General features: G+C 45.0%; 1 protein-coding gene across 2 annotated transcripts in view; it reads right to left on the bottom strand.

The window, feature by feature from the left end:
* The window catches only part of ASB4 (ankyrin repeat and SOCS box containing 4), a 41,052-nt gene that overhangs the window by 18,485 nt on the left and 7,049 nt on the right, over positions 1–15,518 (bottom strand). For both annotated transcript variants that reach the window (XM_032787938.2, XM_032787936.2), the window contains exons 3-4: positions 6,681–7,171; positions 4,862–4,975 (exon numbers count right to left, since the gene is read on the bottom strand). In XM_032787938.2, the coding sequence (XP_032643829.1) occupies positions 4,862–4,975; positions 6,681–7,171 (605 nt within the window). The remainder of the gene's footprint in view (positions 1–4,861; positions 4,976–6,680; positions 7,172–15,518) is intronic.

Genomic DNA, 15,518 nt, shown 5'->3' with positions numbered 1-15,518 from the left:
AGCTTGCTTCTATACAGCAGATGTGTTCATCATAAAATCCTTTAATGCCCTGCCAGGTCTGGCTTTAATAAGGTCAGCTTTAAACAAAGTATTTGATACACAGTGCCACCTACAGGCAGAACAGTATAATACAGCTGGGCATTCCATTACATCCCCCCTTTAAGATCTACTTTCCTACCATTTACAGTATTTACACTATCACATTATCTTTGAAGTTCAGTTCCTATCAGTCTGTTAAGTGTCTCCGTATCATGCTGGTTTTCTAATTACATGACCCAAACATGTAACAGCTTGGTCATCTGGCTGTCCATTAGTTGCAACGACTGTCTTGAGTCTTCTGCTTGTTCTGTATCTGTCACCTATAGAGTTTGCTCTGTTGATTGTTCTTTCTGAGAAACAAATTGTAGATGTCAATGACTTCTGTTGAACTCTTCACCAGACTTGATCGCATCTGATCTGGGTGCTGAATTCTTTCTCTTTCCAGCACTTGGAGTTGTCCATCCTTTTTCTCCATCCAATTTGACATAAACACAATCATCATGTTCTAGACTCAGCAGTTCTCTAACTGAGTGACGTCAGTTGTGAAAGTGTTCATAAACTCACTTAACCTTGTAAAAGCAGCAGAGAGTCCTGTGGCATCTTATAGACTAACAGACGTATTGGAGCATGAGCTTTCGTGGATGAATGCGTGCATCCGACGAAGTGGGTATTCACCCACAAAAGCTCATGCTCCAATACGTCTGTTAGTCTATAAGGTGCCACAGGACTCTTTGCTGCTTTTACCAGTCCAGACTAACATGGCTACCCCTCTGATACTTGACATCATTTAACCTTTTTATCCAATTTGGCTACTCTCTTTCTGGCCACTATAGAGCTAGGTTCTTTTCCACAATAGGGCTAGTAATTCTGAGTTGTCTTCCCATCAGGAATTGTGCTGGACTATATCCAGTAGCCACTATTGGTGTTGATCTGTAACTCGAAGCATGAGCGGCATTTGGGGGAGGCATGGTGGGGGCATTGTCCCCCAAACTGCAGTGTCTTAACCACACTGGGGCAGGCCCAGGGGCGCACGCGCACACACACACACACACACCCTATTCCGCTTCCCCTCCCTGACACTCCACACCATGGTTAGGTCAGAGGCAAGAAATCAGAGCTGGGCAGTGCAGGGCAGCTGCTTCTCTGGCTGGTGCCATGGAGCAGGCAGCCGTGGCACTCTCCTACTGCTGGTGTCCGAGGCTGTGGCTACTCCTAAACTCCCAGCCCCCTTTGACTGCCCACGCAGTGGGTAAGATCTGCCTAGAGGCGGGGCAGAACCAGGCTCTGGGGTTGACAGAGCCCTCAGGGAACAGCAACCACAAAGGGGCCCTCCCGGCACACAGCCCCTAGTTAGCCCCCTCCCTGCACCCTGAGCTGCACCCCTCACTGAACACAGCCCCACGCTACCCCCTGCATGCACCCTACATTCAGTAGTTTTCAAATTTTTTGAGCTGACCCCCCAACTCCCCTTTTGAGTTAGAATTTTTGGTTGTGCCCCCCACTCAACCCAGACAGGCTGGGTGGCCTGCTAAGAGGAGTCACCAGGTGGAGGTGGTGCTCCCTTTCTGGACCCTGCCATGTGGAGCTCGGCCCAGCCCTGCCAGGCCCTGCCCTCATCCCAAATATAGAAGTCAAACTACACCTATGCTCAGAAGAGCAAGGACTGGATCTTCCTACTGTATGATTTTCCTGGGTGCCTGGACAGCTCTCACAGCCTCTTCATTCATTCGCTGGTAAAGTGAACTTCTAGTAATATAATCAAGATCACATTTCATTTGGAATGCCTTAAATGCTGCTGCAGTGAATTGTGGTCCATCACCCATCACTAGTTGTTCTGGAATATGGATGTGAGTAACTATGCACTTCTGTTTCTCAATAACACTGTGACATATTATGTCTTTCAGGTACAAAATTTCTATATGGCTGGGAAAACAATTCCCAATGAACAGGTAATTATGTCCTCTGAATTTGCATGAATCTGTAACTAGTCTCTTCCAAGGGCTCTCTGGTAGAGGTGTTTGTACACTGTATACTTCAGATTGCCTCTTAAGTGGATTTGTGCTGGGTCTCCTTTCAAAAGTTCAAGATAATCAAATCCTCCATCCAAAGCTTCCACCTTTCTCACTGGGCCCATCATGGCTGCCATGCTGTAGCTGGGAAAGTTGTTGGTCTTCGATCTTTTGAACACATAGCTTCTGTCTTTGTAAGTTGTTTCTGTAGTGAGCTGACCCATGCAATTCACAATACCTCAGGGCTAGTGAAAGCTGTGTCAGGTGACTTAAGCCCTTGGAGGGGTTGAAGGTGATTGTAAATCCCTTCTGAGCTAACTGTGATGTCAACTCCTGTGTCAATTTTAAAATCAATAATCTTGCCATGAATATTCAATTTCACTTTCCTGGAAGAGGCTCTATGTCTTCACACGTGATAAATCCCAGAAACAATGGCTCTTGATTGTCTGTAATATGAGTCAACTCCCTGACTACTTTGGTGTGGCAAACAGCTGCAAAATGTCCACACTTCTTGCATTTAATACACCATCTGTCTCTGGCTGGACATGCATCATCTCTTAGGATATGACTTTTTCCACACGTTGTGCATGTAGTCTGGAATTTGTCCCTCTTAGCCTGGGAATTCTCTCTCTGTTCATCAGGGGTCTTATGGTAACGACTTTTAGCACTCCTGCTACATCTGTTCACAGCTTCCAACTTAGTGTCTTATTTGTCAAGTTTAGCAAGTTACCCATGTTCTTGCTGCCTCACCAGTTCAGGCTGCTTTGCTATTTGAATAGCTGTGGCTAGAGTTAGATCTCTCTTCTTTGTAGCATCTGTGAAAGACTGTCTCTGGTATTTTCATGTATTGCTTTCCCAAAATCAGTTTCCACAAATGCATGCAGAGCTGCAATAAAACAGTCACCATTTGCCCCTGGTTCTTGAATTTTCTGGTGTAAAGGTGTTCTTTCATAGTTCTCTGAAATATAAAGTATGAATCAAACAAAGCCAGAATCCTTTCATAGTCATCTTTGTGACTGTTGTCAATAAAGTAAAAGGATTTAAAGATATGCTCTGCTTGCTTCCCCCCAGCATAAATTAAAGAAGATACCTGTATATCATTAGTTTCCTTGTGGAGCTTAGTAGCAATGTGAAATCTTGCAAAATACTGCTTCCAGTCTGTCTATTCTGAAAGTTTATCAAAGCTGAAGTTCTCCAGGCCATTGAAGAGTGGCATGTTGATGAGATCCTGAAACCTTTGTTCCTTCTGTCTGCAAGCTTTGTTGCTGTTTTCCTTTTGTTTCTGTTCTTAATCCCACAGTGAACACCATGTCATGTACTTCTGGACTGTCTAAGGAGCTTGCTTATCCACACCAGATAAGCATCATAAGATCCTGTAATGCACTGCCAGGTATGGCTAGGATTACCTTTAAATACAGTATTTTTACACAGAGTGCCACCTACTGGCAGAATAGTATAATACAGTTGCTCATTCTATTACAATGTTCATTCCTTTTTTACCAACTTCACATTGATGTTTCTCCACTGACTTCAGTGGAGTTATTCCTGATTTCAGAGGAGACTCAGGGTATGTCTATGCTGATTTTTTTCACCTAAATTACCCCCAGCCCAGGCCCCTTCTGTTTTCGTCCAGCAGCCTTATTCATGGATGTATATATATGTCATGAATCTCCTTCTGGAGCTATGACCAAATTGCCAGAAATACCATCACAGGGCTCAAAAACATGCAGTGTCACATACACGCAACATGGCATTTTTATACTATCCACTGATGTTATAAATCTACTCAGTGAGGGCCCTGCAGACAGGTCAGCCACAGTCACAATCCTTGCTCTCCTTGACAGCAAAGACTGCATGAACCTAGCAGCAGCAATGGCACTAAGCTTTCCAAAGTGGAAGGAGCCACAGCCATCTGCTTCCCTCTATCCTAGCCAGCAGAGATGAACTGGGACACAATCAACATGTGCTAGACTGACTTAGAGGATAATGGCACTCCCATGCCCTAGAGAAACTGTGCCTGGCTCAGCCCCTCAACAGTTCCTCTAGGGACTGTTACTTAGAAAAGTTCCAAAAATGGAATTTCAATCCAACAGGAAATTTTGACATTTTGAAATTAGTGTCTGGTCCAAATCCAAATAGGAAGTTCAAATATCAAAAAAAAAAAAAAGAAATTAACAGAATGAAAACTTCTGAAAAGTTCTGACTCGGAAATGTCAAAACTGAAAATCTGTCATTTTAAAGAGACATGTTGATGCGGCAAAGCCTTTTGTTTACTTATTTTAAACTGAAAATCAGAAACATGGTGACTATTTATGTCCAAATGAAACAAAACTTGTCATTTCATTTTAAAATGCTGGTTTGAAATGAAAATGGAGGTTTTATATTTCTTGATGGAAAATCAATTTTTTTTTGGCTCAGAACATATATTTTCTGACAACAAAAAAAAATCATTGTTGACCACACAGTATTTTTCTGTGAGAAAACTTTCCACATGAAAAATGTCAAGTATCTATTTTTCCTGCTGTGCACTCCCTCCAATACCCTGTTAAAAAATGAACTGTCACTTAAAGTTGCAATGTAGACCTGAATATTCCACATAGCTCTGAAATTCTCAATGCTACTGCTTAGAATCAGCACTGCATTCTCTGTTTCCTGTTTCTGTGTGCAAGCCATTTTATAAAATATTCGTCCTGTCCTCTTGGATTAGGCTTTCCAAAGCATTATCTGTAATTACAATCACTTTTCTGTGACTGGGTGGAAATGTTAGGGAGGCAAACATTGCAAACACAAGTGGAAGCTCATTAAAAGCTTACCTCAAAGACGTCATCGGTTATAGCTCCTCTCCACCTTGATGTTGACTTGATGTGTTCGTATGAGTTAATGACAACCTCAATGGCTTTAGGGTGGGAATGACAGGCCTGCAACACCTGCAAGAGGGAAGCAGACATTATGATTCTTTAAATTTCAGTACACTTACTGGCTGCAGCTGAGATCTGTGCCCTGCTGTGCTGGGCACTGTTCAAAGACATAGTAAGAGAGGGCCATTTACAATCGAAATAGAAAGGGCAGACTGAAGGTGGGAGAGGAAAAAGAGATGAATTACTTGCCCCCAAGTCACACAGCAGATCAGTGCCACAGAAAGGAATAGAAAAGAGTTCTCACAGTTCCTACCCTACTGCCTTATCTATTAGGCCACATCCGGGTTAGAGTGTACCTTCACGAATGGAAGCAATCTTCTCCCTGGTTTCTGAAGGCTGTCAGTCACAAATGTACTAACAATTTCCCCACTCCCCTTCCCGAACAGAGGGCATAACTTTGATGAATATTAATCACAGGAGTTTCAGGCATGCCTGAGCAGAGAATAGGTCCTTGAATATGAACAAAAGTCCTGCCCCGACTAACACTGTAAAATGAAGGACGGAAAATAGCACTGTTATAAGTAAATAGTCAAGTTTTTAAATCATGCAAGAGCCCTGGACACAGTTCTGACTCTTAATATGGCTTGTTAATTGAGAATGGACCAAATCCTGCCCTTGCTCACATTCATGCAATCCCACTGTGCATTTATTGGATGCTTACCTTTCCGCACAGTCTTGTGCAGGCATTAATAATGTACGCCTCCACGCACCCTTATGAGCTAAAGTATTACATATTTTACAGGTGGTTAAATGATGGCCTAGAGACTTGACACACCTCACACAGCAGGTCAGTGGCAGAGACAGAAATAAAACACAGGAGACCTGACTCCCAGTCCTCTACATAATACTTTCTCAAGGGAAGGCCCAGTCTATACTATGAAAACAAGCTGGTCTTGACTTCCTCAAACAGTGGTGGAAACACTTTAGGTTCTAGCATAGACAGGTTCATATTGTGTTCCCTGCTCAGTACAGAAAGCCTATCATATATATAATTATATAAATATCTATATGTCCCATGTTGATGAGTGCCCTGGACTTTGCAGACCTCAAGAAATTCTTTGAGGAATATCTTGCAAATATTTTGATCTTCCTCCCCACTACTCTCTAGTCAACCCTCTTCTTTGGCTTTACCCATTTATACTGCATGTTAGTAGAGGACTAATCTAATCTACATCACTCATCAGATGTGATGCCTTCAAATTTCAGGGGTAAATGATTAATCAAAAATTCATGGATTTCAAGGCCAGAAGAAACTGGTAGATCACTTTGTCTAGCCTCCTTTAGATATCACAAACCATTAAATGTCACCTGGTTCCCCCTATATTAAGCCCAGTAATTTGGGTTTGACTAAGGCATATCAGTATATCTGAAGAGGGAAGATCCAAAACCTTAGATTTGAACCAACACTTACAGTTTTGGTTTCTGGTTGGCTCCAAAAACAAAAGGGGGCTATTTATGGCATCAGTAGCTGCTCTCTTGGAACAATGAGAAGGTGCAAATCTCATGAGAACAGCTGATCTTGCAAGATTTTTGTCATTTTGGGCCAAAGTCTCACAAGAACAGGTCACATCAAATCCTGATTCAAACTCTCATCTTATTTGAACTCAAATTTGAACTTTGAATCTGTCCCAAAAAGCTAATCCAGATCAAAATATCATCTCTTCACTCTAACTTTACTCTAGAGTAGCACCATTGCACCATATACATCCTTCACCTTGTGGAACTGTGGAGGATATATTCTAGCTGCTCCATGATTCAGTAAAAGTTGGTAGCAAATTTCAGGCTGGGCAGCTGGCCGCACAGATGTCACTTTCAAAACATATTGTATGGGGGCACAGCCATTGATGTCCATCAGGTTTGCTTCAGCCCCAGCCTCAAGCAGTACGTGCATCAGCACATGGTCACAGTTCCAGGCAGCCTTGTGGAGGGGTGATTTGAAATCTTCATCACGAGAATTAACTTCAGCTTTATAGTCTAGCAGCATCCTACAGATTAGGTGGTGTTCCAGGCTGTACACCTGCTCTTTAAAGCGAAGGGCCCAGTAAGCTGCACTGGCCAGTGGAGTTTCCATGTGGGCATTGACAGCATCAACATTTGCTCCTTGGTCCACGTAAAATGCGACCAGTTCAGGGATGCCAAAACGTGCAGCTGTGTGCAGGGGAGTCTCTTCATCCTGATTGTTTGTTGTGATGTTCACATTTGCTCCTGTTAAGAAAAAGAATCAAGGGAGATAATTGCGCAATACACATTGTTTTTCTAAGCCAGTTTCACGAAGATGCTGTACATGATGGCTCTGTTCTGTAATCAAAGCTCCACTTATGACATCCTCTTTCCCCACCTCTTTGTCTCTTCTCTCTATGCAAATATCTCTAGCTAGGTTTTCATTAGGTCACCCATCACCACAAAAGAGCAAACGCAAAGATCTCTTTCTTTCTAGAGATGCATACATCTCATCTGGGCTATCTATCTAAGTATTTATCACGTATCACTTGCTTGCCTGTCTAGCTCAGAAGTTCCTCCCAGATGGCCACATGCTCTCCTCCACAGCATGCTGCAGAAAGGAGAAAAATGTGTCAAGAGAGCAGTGGCTCTTCTGATTAAATATCATGTTAACTGGCAGAGGATCAGAATATGAATAGATCAGAATTGTGTCACCTTTCACTCAAGTTGCAGAGGCCCTGCAGATTGGCTTCCGATTGGAAAAGAAATGAGAGTCTGGGTATATTCTTACTTCAATTTGTTCCTTTTACACTATATACACAAGTTCTTGAACAGAGGTGGTCACAAACAGCATGCAAGCAATCCCCACTTTCAGGAACCTCAGCATAAGAATCATTGCCCAGTTCTTAGAGAGCAACTCTGTCTCCAAGAATTGACTCTAGTTAGAGCATGTAAGGCACAGAGAAAACTGCCTTACTGCTTGCCACAGTTCCCGCAAAAAGAAATTTCAAAGCATAACTAACAACAATACAGCATTTCTTCAAAGACTGGATGCTACTAGTATGGTTAAAAAAAAGAAATTGTAAGACTGAATGAGATCGCCACCTCGTGATTCCAGCCATAAGACTGGAATAAACTAAAATAGTCTCCTGGCTGCAGAGCTGCCTGGCCATGCCTCTGCCTAGCAGCTGAGCGAGGGGGATGTCGCCACTTCTGGGGAGCCACCAAGGTAAGCCTGTCCTGTGCCCTAACCCCCTGCTCCCTCCCCCAACCTCCTGCCCCCTCTCACACCCAAACTCTGCTGCTGCTGGGGGGGGAGGGTGCACGGTGGCCCGAGACTGTCCCAGCAGCGGCCAGTGCGACTGGCACAAGGGTTGCCTGAACTGCTTCTGAGCCAGGCACATTGGCCACTACAGAAGTCATGGAGGTCACGGAAAGTCATGGAATCCATGACTTGACCTCCATGACAAACTCACAGCCTTACCAATAACTGATGGTTAGGGCACTCACCTTGGTGATAGGAGAATGAGGCAGAATAGTGACTTAAACCTTGGTCACCCACATCCCAGATGAGCACCCCAACCACTGGGCTATCATCATTCTTTGGCTTTCTGCCCAATGAATATTTAATTATTTATACAAAGTAGAACAGCTCCAATAGGAGAGATTGGGAAACAACTGCCCCAAAATAGCCAAGAATCCATTGGTTAAGGCAGTCAACCAGGATCCAAATCCCTGGTCTGAATCAGGCAAAGCAGGGGCTTGAATGTGGTTTTCTACATCCCACAGGAATTCCCAAACCATCAGGCTATTTGCTATTCTGGGGTCTCTTGCTCCTCCTGCTTCCCAGGAAGTCCATCCTGGATCTAAGAAACTTTCCCAACAAAAGTTTAGTTGAAACTGGTACCTTCCCACAAAAAGTTTTGGTTGTGTTGAAAAGTTCCCAACTAGGTCTACTCAGGAGTAGATTCAGGGCCATGCAAATTTCCAAAAATCTGTTGGAAATTACCTCCAGCAAAGTCTTCAGTAAACCACACCCTCCCCTGGAGCAGAATCAGGGCCGGCTCTGGGCACCAGTGTTCCAAGCATGTGCTTGGGGTGGAACTTTTCAAGGGGCAGCACTTGGCTTTTTTGTTTGTTTGTTTGCTTTGGCAGTGGCACTCTGGCCCCCCTTTTTAATTTATTTTCTATTTTATTTTGCTTGGGGCTGCAAAAAACCTGGAGCCATCCCTGAGCAGAATATAGGGCAGGTACAGAAGAGGGGGCACAGTCAGTGGCCACTTTGGAGCCAACCTTTCAAAGAGAATGGGAAGCTGTTTGGAAGGATACGTGTTCCATGTGGAGATGGTCCATAGCAATGGTCTCGGAGTTTCCCGTGCCTCCACTGTAGAGCTAAAAGCTCATGAGCTTTAAAAGAATCCACATCTGGATCCAGCTGCAAGCTTCCCAGCTTGGGCTTGTCTCTATCTTTTGGGTTCATTCTGTTTCAGGTCCAAATCTGTATCTGAAATTCTTTCTACTGTAAATTAGACAGTGAAGAAAAGGGGATACTTTTGACTTCTAATGCCAGTAGAAAGCCCCTCACAAATCAACACACCTGACAGTGATTGCTGCATGCATCTCATGAATAGGGAATCCAGGAGGAAAAGTATTTTAAGCCAGTCCCTCGGGTGGTGTAAATCAGTGTAGCTCCACTTAAGGTGACAGCTGAGGATCTGGCCCTTTTTTCAAGCTGGTAATAGGATTGGTATAACTGCAGCATTCGGTGCTAAATTAATATTCCTGCTGAAACAACAGCACCATCTACTGTGCAATCAGTGTCTGCAGCTTCCGAATGATGGCCAAAGGAAAAGGAGCATAAAGTCTGTCTTGCTATTTGTGTTGTTTCTGCCAAAATAACTGGGGGTGTCTTTACTTCCTGGTTACTGTGGCTGAGTCTCTGGGCATCTCACTCCATCCTAGCTACAAACAGTCTGCCCCAAGTAATTGCAAGCCATTGCAGAAGCAAAATTAAACACTGTTTATAAAACAAGTTGAGAGATTACACTTCCTAGAATGGAGGGGAATCAGGAGCACAGAAGAGGGTAAATGCAGGCATCACAGATTTCCTGATGCTCAGTCCTATGAAAGTCCCTACATATCTATGTCTTCAGTGGGCTGATTCCTCTAAAATTTTCCACCCTTGCAGCACAGACAGGATTTTGTGCCAGCATCAAGAATGGGTGAGGAGAAAGCAGTGTGAAAAATTAGGTCTGGCTCATCAGGCTGAGGGACAGGAGGTTTGCTAACACTAACAGAAAATGGGGAAACAGAGAAAGATGAAGAGCTCAGTTTTAGTCACACCAAGCTTGAGCTGTTGCTGGGACATGCAGGCAGAGATATCAGAGAGCCAACTGAAGATGTGAGTTGGGAGAGGGTAGGAGTGAGAGGTACATCTGTGAGCCTTCAGTACAGGCATGTTAGTTGAAGGCATGTCTGATTGTGTAGTGTTGCCATGTCCTATCAATCAGCTGCCATGTTTCACCCCAGAGGTGGTTCTATTTTGTGTGGAGTCTCGATATTTGCACAGGAGTTTAAGTTTGTAAAGTGCTTTTGGATGAAAGGAGGCTCTGTAATTGTAAGGCATTATTATGCTAGTGATAGATGGGAGGAAGAAGCCTTTAGAATACATACTTTCATTTACATGCATCTTACACTGCATTTGCAAGAACACATTTGACTTTTTATGCTTTCCTATGGTAGCGAATCTAACTCCTGCTGTCAGGATTATTTGCTTCAGGCAGAATAAAATTGATGGCGTTAATTTTCTTTTCTACTAAACAAAATAATAGGTATCTTCCGGCCAAAGGAAAGTAGTGTGGTAATTTATTTGGGATCATAGATTGCTTTGCCCACAAGGCATATGCTGGTTCTGAGAACTAAGGAAAGGTCTGCAGTAATGACATATGTAGCAAATGAAACCAAAGCACTTGCATTTGCCATGATTCTGATAATAGGTGGGACTGATAGCACTGCCTAGTATTGAGATTACCCAACTCTTTCCATTATAAGACCCTGTTTTCAGTTGCCATGTTTTAAGCATTTGGGCTGAAACTTCCCATGCTGAGTGTTTGTCTCAGGTTGAATGTTTTCTGGAAAATTTCAACCAGAATGGTTTAGCTATTTCCAAGTACAAAGCTAAGGGAAAATATATGGCTCTAATTACCTTTCCTTTTAGCAGCTCTAGCATCCCCATGCTTTGGAGCAAGGACTTTACATTCGGCAAGGGGGATGGCCTTTGTGTCAGTGTGGGCCTTTTGCCATCCTTGTGAAAACTGCCCCAACTTTGACCAAGCTATACATTTTTTTTAAAAAATCACAGTTTGCACATGCTCAATAGAGACGTGCAGCTTAATTCCCTGAAGACTCCGCCTGCGACGAGCATGCTCCAGACTGTGGCTGCAGGGAGCTGAGCAGGGTTTTCCCTGAAATTGCAGTTTCTGACTGCTCCAAGCCTTGGTGGGTCTGGGCCCAGGCATCAGAAATGAGAGCAAGTAGCCTGTCTTTCTCCTGCGCTATCATGGTCCCTCACCCCCACTCTCCGCTGGTCCCAGACTGCAGGAAGGAAGTTGCCTAAATCAAATGCAGAGGAGACAAGAGCCAGAACAGGTGGTAGGGTGGGGGAAGTTGCTTAGGACATGGTGTCCGAAGAGGTAGGGAGACTGAGGGTAGTGGGAGAAGGGACTGGGACTGAGGACCAGGGGGGAGAGTGGGACTGGCTGGGCCAGGAGAGCCAGGGGGAAACAGGAGAAATCGGACTGGTTGGGCAGGGAGACAACAGAAGAGAACAGGGAAACCCTGGCTGTGAAAGAGATTGAGATGGATGAGGAGAAAGAGAGCAGACTGGGACCAGCTGGAGTTATGAATGAGTGGAGCAGTGGGAAGGAGGTGGGGGAAATCTGATGAGGAAGCAGAGCGTAACGAGAAAAATGGGACTGGCTCTGCAAAGAGGTGGGGACAAGGAGTCACTGGAGGGAATTGAGATTGGATGAGAAGCCTAGGGAGGGATACTGGAGGCTGTGAGGTGGAGAGAGACTGGGTGCAAGGAGATGACAGGTGGGGAGCAACTGGGAATGGCTACATAAGGTTACCCAGACTGGATGGGGAGGGGTGAGGCTGGGATGGGAATTCTGGGGGGTGAGGGGAAGACTAGGATTTACTGGGCAAGGAGACTGGAACTAGGGTGAGAAACCTGAGGAGTAGAGACTGGGAAAGGCTAAGTGAGGAGAATGGGAGTGGGATGAGAAGCCAGGCATGGGGATGAGACAGGATTGGGACAGGAATAGATTAGCGAGGAAGGGGCAGAAAAGGCCATGTTTGGGGAATGGGCATAATAGTCTGTGCTCAGCAGAGCACAATCCTCTCCAGAGACTGGAACGGAACCCTAGATCTCTGAAATCTTACTATTTCTCTGCTGTCAGCAAATATCTGTTAAACCCTCTGGTAAAGTATCTCATTCCCTGCTAGTGCTGGCCCACAAGGAGGATAACAACCTACTACTGCTATAAGTTACTCTGTTAACTCAAGTGGTAGAGTTCTATGTAACACATCTAAAGGTTTCAACCCTGCTCATGACCCATGTGGATGTCAGTATGATGGCATATCTGTTTTTCCAGCTGCTTTTTTAAAAAACCTAGGAAATTACACACACAAAACTACATTAAAAACATTATTATGGTTGCAAAGTCAAACACTCAAAAGTTAAGCAATGGCAGTATTCAGGTTGTTTGTGCATATGCACTACAATACAGACTTTAATTGCATTATCACTTTTTGTTTTTTAAGAATGGGATCCCTGCTTCATTCAGTGCACAGGATGGGCCTACTCTAGAGGATGCATCAGAGGTGGGAAATGAAGAAAGTTTTAATTGCAGTACCTTTATTTTGTTTGTTTCAGAAGACATCATCATTCAGGAGTCTCAAACCCAAGCCTGCAAGTTTCATGGGTATAGCCCTATGCCAATCCTCCACCTAGCAGCCCATTAAATAGCTTACCTGAGACCCATAAAGCCCAGCCCCAGTATGAGTGCCCGCCCTGAGGTCCATTTGGCAGTCTCAAAGCAGCTGATTAGCCAGCAGCAGGAACAGGAAGCTGTCTGAACAACTAGGTTTCACCCTGCTCTGGGCTGTGTGGCTTATACTATCCACTCCCCAGCTCAATTTCCTGGCATTTCAGCCCAACTTGGCCTATGGTTGCTGACCTTCAGTTTGTCTCCTGCCTCTCATCCACTGGTAGCCTGTCCCAGCTAGATTTTGGTTCCCAGCTGGTGGTTCTGATCTCCAGTTTGTCTCCTGCTTCTGACCTCCTGGTATCCCAAACCAGGAGTCCTATCTCATGACTGCAGATTCTGGCTCCAACTACTAGGTCTGGTCACCCATGACCTGACCCTGACAGAAGGCATGCAAGGGACTGCAGGAAGACAAAGCATAGTTTCATGGTTAAGGCAGTTGAAAACTGCTTTGGAGAACTGGATTTTATCCCTGCCAATGTCACAAGGTTCCTATGTGATACAAGGCAAATCACTTGCATACGCAGTCATTCATTGGGTGTCCCTCATTTTCAAGATCCCTGACTTTATACCCTAGGGTCTGATTTGCAGAAATGCTGAGTAATCATAGCTGCAATTGAAGTCAATGGGAGCTATGGTTTGAACATAGAAAGTGCTATATAGTGCTAAATACTCTGAAATCAGTCAAAAATTGGCCAAAATTAGTGGACACTTTTGACCTTAGCCTCTCTGCCCCTCTATTCTCCATTTGTAAAATGGAGATAATGAAACCAGCGCATCTGATGAAGTGGGTATTCACCCACAAAAGCTCATGCTTCAAGATGTCTGTTAGTCTATAAAGTGCCACAGGATTCTTTGCTGCTTTCGCAGATCCAGACTAACACGGCTATTCCTCTGATACTTGACAGCTCATCTCGCAGAGGTATTGTGAAAATAAATTCATTAGTGTTTGTGAAGTGCTCAGATACCATACTGATGAGCGCCATAGAAAAGCCCAGAAGAAAAGTGTGATGGGGCATCTGCCCTGCACTGGCCCTGATAGGGTGAAAACCCAAGTGGAGAGCTGCAAGAAAACAGCCAATTAGGGCAGTGACTGCAGCCAATTAGGGCAGTGGCTGGACAAACCAATCAGGGCCCAACTGGCCCATAGAAAAGAAAGCTGCAGGCCAGACCAAGGGAGTTTGCTGCTGGTAGCCCTAGGGAGGGGGCTGGCTTCCTAGAGGGCTGCAGAGACTAGCACTGTGAACAGGCTGCTAGGGCTTGTAGGCCTGAGGTCCTGGGAAGAAGGTGCAGGAGCCAAAGGTGTTGGGGCTGCAGGGAAGTGGCCTGGGGAATTGAGACAGACTGGTGAAGAAAGAAAGAAGGGGCAGTGGAAAACTATTGCTTACAGGGTCCCTGGGCTGGGGCCACCCATTTGCTGCTGAAGCAGCCAGGCTATAGATTGCTGAGCCGCCGCAAGAAGCGGCTAGACTGTTGTGGAAGAAGTCGTCCCCCGTGTCACTTCCTCTGAAGGGGGGAACCTGGAGTGTGACATGGCTGGAGGGCTGTGCCATGAAGCAGAAGCAGTGAGACTGGAACTGTAGTGGGTCTGCAGGCAGAGATGAGGATGGGAGAGCGACCCCACCGGAAGGCACACCTGCTGACTAGAGCTAGTTTCCAAAATGGCCAGCAGATGGTACCAGTGTGGTGAGAGACCCTATGACAGAAAGCAGTAATTGTCTTCAGAGCCAGGACCCGGACCCCGACCCGGACCCACTGTCTGCAGTAAATAAAGCCAGGTCCACACAATTAACAAGGACAAAACAAGCTACTGAATAAGGTTCATTCATTCACGAGTACTAGCCATCTGGTGCTTAAGGAGGCAGAGGTCCTGTGATCATGTAATTATAGACTGTATCATAATGTATATGTACAAAGGGACCAGACTAGGGTTGCACAGCGACATTAATTCTGGCATTTCCTAACTTTTGAGTACTTGACTTAGCAACTTAATAATGTTCTTTGAAGATAGCTTGAGGTGGGGGGGTTGTAAGTAATATTGATTTTATTTTCCTCCTTTGCAGTTCTTTTAAGGGCTTATCCTGCTTCCACTGAAGTCAACGGGAATTACCCCTTGCCTCTACACACACACATTTCCTGTAACTTCAGGACAAGGACAAAGCTGTAGGCTTTCGGGGGTGAACTCAAATGAAAAACACTCTCAGTTTATCTATCAAACTCCAGCACATATTATGGCTGTGTGCATTTATTTTTGCAGCTGAGGCCTTGCCTACTCTGTGTGGGCATTAAAGACTACTTTTGGCATGAGGAAGGGTTTGCCCTGATGCCCTGGATTGAAATTTCCTGTTCTCCAAACTGCAGCTGGACTGCTTTCCTCTTCTGAGGCCACGTCTAGACTACGCGCCAGATCGGCGCGTTAAAATCGATTGCTCGGGGATCGAAATATCGTGTCTGGTCTGGACGCGATATCTCGATCCCAGAGTGTGCTTAGATCGATTCTGGAACTCCAGCTAGACGACCGGACTTCCGGATTCGACACAGCGAGCCGCGCGGATCGATCCCGC

The sequence above is a fragment of the Chelonoidis abingdonii genome, chromosome 2 (assembly GCF_003597395.2).
Source record: "Chelonoidis abingdonii isolate Lonesome George chromosome 2, CheloAbing_2.0, whole genome shotgun sequence".
Taxonomy (NCBI): Eukaryota; Metazoa; Chordata; order Testudines; family Testudinidae; genus Chelonoidis; species Chelonoidis abingdonii.
Note: the sequence above shows the minus strand (reverse complement) of the source record. Positions and strands in the feature narration are given on the sequence as shown.